This window comes from Perna viridis, chromosome 12 (assembly GCF_037379345.1).
Source record: "Perna viridis isolate PV_CMFRI_1.1 ecotype Kerala chromosome 12, ASM3737934v1, whole genome shotgun sequence".
NCBI lineage: Eukaryota > Metazoa > Mollusca > Bivalvia > Mytilida > Mytilidae > Perna > Perna viridis.
Window position 1 is genome coordinate 19,609,554 of NC_142456.1, and position 6,553 is coordinate 19,616,106.

General features: G+C 32.2%; 1 protein-coding gene across 1 annotated transcript; it reads left to right on the forward strand.

Annotated features, from left to right (window-relative positions):
• Nucleotides 1–3,064: 3,064 nt before the first annotated feature.
• LOC148601594 (uncharacterized) lies at nt 3,065–5,836 on the forward strand. The gene is made up of 4 exons (XM_088556512.1): nt 3,065–3,187; nt 3,553–3,800; nt 4,750–4,974; nt 5,464–5,836. Exons 1-4 carry the CDS (start codon nt 3,111–3,113, stop codon nt 5,727–5,729), a joined length of 816 nt encoding a protein of 271 aa, XP_088412638.1. The 5' UTR covers nt 3,065–3,110; the 3' UTR covers nt 5,730–5,836.
• Nucleotides 5,837–6,553: the final 717 nt, after the last annotated feature.

Consider the following 6,553-nt stretch of genomic DNA (forward strand, 5'->3'; position numbering starts at 1 on the left):
ACAAATTTTCTGATGAACGATGTCAACTTTCATAAGATCGTATATTCGTCAACGTTATAGTGTAAATGTTATATTTGTTAATGTTATATCACTGGCTATGATATTAGTTGGACTCTTTCAACTCTCCAACTGAAACTTAATTCTACAATCATTAGTTTTGCATAGTTGATAACTTCTGCTTCCCGTCCCCCATCCCCCATTGCCCCATACCCTATTCCTTATAGCCCATTCCCCATTCCTCCACCCCCCATTGCGTCGACTTATTTCCCGTTGTTCAATGCCTTTTCCCATTCCGAAAAGAAAAAAAAGTATAGTAAATATTTTATCAAAGACATATAATGCATTAGGATGCAGAAAGTTTTGTGCAATCAATATTGGTTTTAGAATCTCGCCGGCGAGTTCGAGAATTACCGAAATCACGCGATATTTGCATTGTTTACACGTATAATCGCCACTCCGAGGTGCATGAGAAATATTCATGTTAGATATTCTTAAAACTTTAGATATATGTATAAATTCTGAATGAATTCGATTTCTAAAATTATTCTTAAAAATGTTAAAATTGTCCGGATAATATTTTTGTAGATTATTGTTATACATATATTTCAGACCAAATTCTTGAAAGTAAGATATTTTTTAAAATTAAATGAGTGCGAACACTTAAAATTACCTTAAAGGTCTTATATAATTGTTTAAAAGGTTAAGATTGTCAAAATAAGCATCATGTTTGGGTGTGATACATTTATTTCAATCAAATTTCTCCAAAATAGCATATTCTTGCAGATTGTAAGGGTGCGAATAATTTTAATTTCAATAATGGTCCCAAATTATTGTTCAAAATATTAAAATTGGCAATACTTGTATCCTGTTGGTGGTTGCAACACTCATATTTCAGTCAAAAAACTTCCAAATGACATATGTTTGCAAAATGTACGTGTGCGAACACTTTTAATATACCTATTAGTCTAAAAGTATTGTAAAAAAAAATGTTAAAATTGTCTATATCATTATTATGTTGATGGCTGTGATACATATATTTCATTTTTACTGATGTCTGGGTGTTTTACCTGTCATGTCGGTAATATTGTTACTACCCTTCAATACTGCAGGTTTCATTTACCAATCATCAAGTTGTTCTTTGAGCAAAATTAAATAGACATAGCAATTCAGTTTGACAATTTTAAGGAAAAATCGTTAAGCAGATTTCGTCCATGTTCTATCTCAGTTAGTTCCTTGCATTAATATAAGGGAACATACAAACAAATAAAAAAATACAAAACAGTCAACAGTAACAAAAAATGAAATGAAAATAAACACTTAGATTTTTTTCTATCTCAAATTGACATTATTAACGGTTATAGTACAAAACTCCTTCTCCAACCAATTTAGTGAATTACAGAATTACCATGTGTCGGTAATACATAAATATATATAATCATAAGAAAGGAAAAAAAAACAACACCATGATTTACAATTAAACAGTCATTCATACGACCTTCTATACGCGAAAGCTTTTGTTATAAATTTAAACTCTAAATTAGCAACGTCATCTCATTCTAAAAAAAGTTTTTGAGCCGTAATTGAACAAATATGATCAGGATATTATTATCTCCTTTTTTTTTGTGAAACCATATTACATTACCGTAACATAATCATGATAATGATCTTAATCGCAAAAAAATGCAGTCATATACCTTAATACACATTAAAGTTGTTTCCAGCAAAATGGATGGAAGCTCCATATACCTAGAAAAATACATCAGAAAAGTACAGTTTCATTACTACTGTGAAGTAACCAACAATTGACCAACAAAAAATGATAAATAATTGATAATCCAATGTTAAATTTGCATATAAACGTAAACAAACGAATGTAATTGCACATATAACTTACAACATCTTATTAAAAGAGTATCATTTTTTTCGATTATCGTATTGCAACAATGAATAAATGAGGAAATGAAGTTGTCACCACCCCCTTATACAAAAGCCGAGAACGAGATTCCAAAATTCAGAATTCAAAATGTAAACCAAGAGTTTAAAACTCTGTGTTCTGTATGTCGGATGATCCTAATACGCATGGTTTTCTAAACAGACACTTTAGAAATGTATTCAGATTAGATGAATTCTGTTGTAGCCTATGTCTTATTTTAACAGTAAACAGAAGCTAATCGTCAATAAATTCGAGATTTTTTATTTTTTATGCACCGAAAAAAAACTTGGTCGCCATTACTAAAATATCACATAGGAGTCAAAAAGAGGTCTTTCGTATATAACTCTAAAACTGCAAAGTTCTTTTGGAAATCTTTACTACGGTCTTTCCTGGTGTGTTCTTTCCATTAATGATTTAAGTTTTTATACTTTTATATTGCAATTATAATGAAACGAAACACAAGACAAAATTTATTCAATCCATTACGTATCGACTTCCGAGTTTATCTCAACATAATCCTGGCATGTTTGTTCACTTTAACATAAACAAACATCTTTAATGAGTTTGTAAGTTTCGATTTATTGTAAATTGTATTTATTTGTCCCAAAAAGTCTAAAAACACCAAAGATTTTGAAACAATTATCATTGTTCTTTTGTAGTGCTCAACCTATAAAACAGCGCCTGTGTATCGATTAGTTCAAGTAAATAATAGGACTAAATAAATATACCAGATATTCTTGAAATATCATTATTTTTTGCACAAATTGTATATGGTAAACTGCGTTTCTTTGTTCAACAACTTGCGGTTTGAAGTCATGGAATCTATGTTGTTCTTTGAATTATTGCTGATTAAGTTAAGCATCGGTGAGTTTAATTTGACAATATGAATTATTTAAGCACTTAACATCTACAGTTTATTTTTCATTTTAATTAAAATTAAGCTATACCATCCTCTTCTTATGTTTTCTATGTTCACTGAAAACTTTACCCCCTTAAAAGATAAAATAAGCCACATAAAAACAGCAGTAGGATTTCTATAGATTTGACATCCGATATCGATGATATGTAATATATTTCTTTCAAGGTTTCACACTTTTTTAATTCAGATTGTACAGGTTGTGCTTTGTTCAAACATGTTACTAGGGACACATGGGAAAACGCAAAGACAAAATGTCAAATGCTAGGGATGGATTTAGCTATGATAAAAGACGCTGCTACTCTCAGTGACGCATCTTCATTTTTATCAAATCACGGGTAAGTAGCACAGTGCTGAAGATTAATTATGAAACATTTGATAACGTCAGTACCACTTTTAAGCTGGTAGACATAGGGTAAAGGACACAACTGTGACAAATCATTGGAACGTTTGTATTCAGCATTTTACATCAATGTCATGTAAGCATCAAAGTAATCTGGACTGATTTCATTCTCCTTAAGTAACGGTGTAACCTACCTTAACCATATCCTGAATAAACCGAAAACCAGACTAAAACCCGATTCCGTTTACATCAATATCAAACAATTTGAACCTGTATAACTATCAATTTTTTAAATACCAGTCCAGAATGAGATCATTTTAGACAGGTTGCACTGTACTTTGTTAGTTTGTACCATTTTAGATTAACTGAGGTTTGGATTGGATTGTGGTGGAGTAAAGACACAAGGAATTTTAATTGGGTTGATGGTAGTAAGCTAGGAACGTTTCACAATTGGGAAAATTACCCCCATGAACCAAACTGTATGACAAATACAGAATTAACACACCCTGTCTGTCCCGCTTCTTATGACCAAGATTGTGTTCGAATGAGGAATCTAGATTGGAAGACTCATGGCTGTTATAAAACGTATGAGGGTCTATGCATGGAACGTAGGTACTGATTTTGCAAAGTTGAATGGTTTCAATATTCTGTCAATCAATATATTTTAGCCAAAGATTTATTTTTTTCCCAACTTATTTTGCGATCAAGAAAAGAGATAACCGCGAATAAGACTCTTTATTATAGACTACTCTCAGAGTAATTGGTTATCCCAAAACTAAAAAAATGTCGAATAGACATACTAAATTGCGAAAAAAAAATATCCGCCGTAATAAATTTGATTCAGCATACAGGAGAACAACATATCCTAAATTGTATGATTTTTTCTCTCTTAGGTCTGTCTTATTCGTGCTATGTCTGTGCTGACATAAAATATATTGTCATTTACAGACAAGTTCAATGAATGTTGGTATTCGAGGAATTAACCGCAGCATAAAGCATAAAGGTGCACAGGACATTAAATGAGCATGTCTCTTCTAAAAGATAGCGTCTTTATCTTGGCATTTTAAGGATGTAATAAACGCATTTGTTTATTCTTTTATTAAGGAAAACTAAATAATATATATAATCCTTACGATTGATTAATGTAAATGTACCCTTTCAGTTTCTCAAAAATATTATTTAAATGAGCATGTCTCTTCTAAAAGATAGCGTCCTTATTTTGCATCGCGGGTATATGAAATAAACTTCTTTAAGAAATCATACAGATCGACCTTCTTTGCTGTGTCACTTTGTACATGCTAAAAGTCATTAGCTGAAATCCTGTTTGCATGTAAAAATCACGTTATCGTAGCAAACATCCAAGGATAAAAAATATTGTACATTTACAGATACCAATATTGACTTGACAATAATGAAAGAAATGGGAAACTTCATTCTTGTATCTGTTTTATTATGACAAGGTATACCTAATTCATTACCTTCTCAGAAGCCAATGTTGACTTTACAATAATGAAAGAAATGGGAAACTTCATTTTTGTATCTGTTACATATTTACAGTACCACAGCCTGTACCAGAAAGGACGACTGATAAAACTCCTTCTGATACTGATAAAATGACAACTACATCATTAATGAATGACTTTACCTCTATTGTAACTCATGAAGCAGCAGGAAGTTCAAAGGAGGTCACAACTACGTCGGACGCTAATATTGGAATAATTAAAGTAGGAGCCTCACCAGTACAGGTCACCGCTAATGGTACCCTCAAAACACCAAGCAATGGTACATATGTAGTCGTACCCTTAAATATTATCGAAATATTTAGATATAATTAAAATCTCTGCATATTGTCAGGATTTAAGTATGGACAGGCATACTAATCGTAAGTATTTTCCCCGAGAACAAAAGGACCGAGCTTACGTATCTTTCGTTACAGCTTAGAATCACATCTTATCGTAACGTCACATTTGACTTAAAAGTCTTTAGTACAAACAAATATAAAGCAATGTCAATGAAGATATAGTAAAAACATTACAAGCATCACAAAAAGTAATCGGTCGGAACAGAAGTCAATGCGTACGACTTTACAATGTTGTGACGATGGTCTCAGCTTTATTGAGTATTTAATCACGATTCATAGTTTTATTTTCAAAAAAAAGAATATTAAATACACATTAACGTGACAAATAATGGAAAATGCATTCTATATTTACCATCCCAACAAGTTGAATCGTCACGACAGAAATTCTTTACATCGTATAACTATTTCAGGTTCAGCAACAGCCTGTGTATACGTATGTCACAGTACCGGTACCGGTGCAACACATACCTCAAATACAGATCACACACCTGTACATCCTATAGCTGTTGACAGGAAGACGACCAGTATTTACAGAAGAGCCCATACGTCAGCGTATGATGAGAGATTATCTGCTAAAATAATGGGACTGACAGGGGCAATAGTAATTGCACTTGTAGTACTGGCTGTGATATCAATTGATGCAATCCGGATCATCGTGAAGTTCACACCGGAATAACACGCTTGATCTAGTTTATGACATGTGTGTCACATATACTTATTTGTACTTAGTATTTGTAAAGTTTTTATATATTTCATAGCTATTATTCTGCAATTAAAATTCATAATAACGACTGTACCTGGCTGTCAGCAGATGATTTTAAATTTAAGGATATTGTTCATATTATCATCACGTAGAAAAGTATGTTTACTACACCCTATAGCAGACAAACAGATACCATTTACGCGGGAGTTTATTCTATCTTCATGCGTACAAATAACTTCCGATCGACCTCAATACACTGGAAATAAATTGCTTGATTGGTAAAGATAACAGTTGGTGTCGGTACACAGTCACTCCATGTTTTTTTCCTGATAGAGTAGATTGTTTATGTTCTTAATAGCGACAGACACAGCATTGACATGACACGTTGAAATGCACATAATAGATGAAACATTGCGAGTTTAAAGAGGTATATCTAAGGTAATGAACAAGACTCTCACAAATCATTGAAATGTTTGTGTACAGTATTTTACATCAATTTCATGTAAGCATCAAAGTAACTTGGATTGATTCGGTTTAATTCTCTTTCAAATGAAACCTTGATAGGCTTTGGTAAAATTGAATATTTTACAAACATATCACTAATTTCAAGAGTTTTGTCCCTTACCCCAGATCTGCCTCCTTAAGTTGAAGAAAAATAACATCATCGTCTGCAAGCTTTTTATGCAAGTCTGATCATTGAATAAGTTAGCAACACAGCTTAGTAAAAGTACGTCAACAAAATTAATGGAACGCATTACAGTTTGTATTTGTCTTTGTACAAGTCCACAAATTGTTAT

Coding starts and splice junctions, on each gene's coding strand:
- LOC148601594 (XM_088556512.1), top strand. CDS start 3,111: ATGCTAGGGATGGATTTAGCTATGATAAAAGACGCTGCTACTCTCAGT. Junction 3,188..3,552: donor TCATTTTTATCAAATCACGG/GTAAGTAGCACA, acceptor GTACCATTTTAG/ATTAACTGAGGTTTGGATTG. Junction 3,801..4,749: donor TGAGGGTCTATGCATGGAAC/GTAGGTACTGAT, acceptor ACATATTTACAG/TACCACAGCCTGTACCAGAA.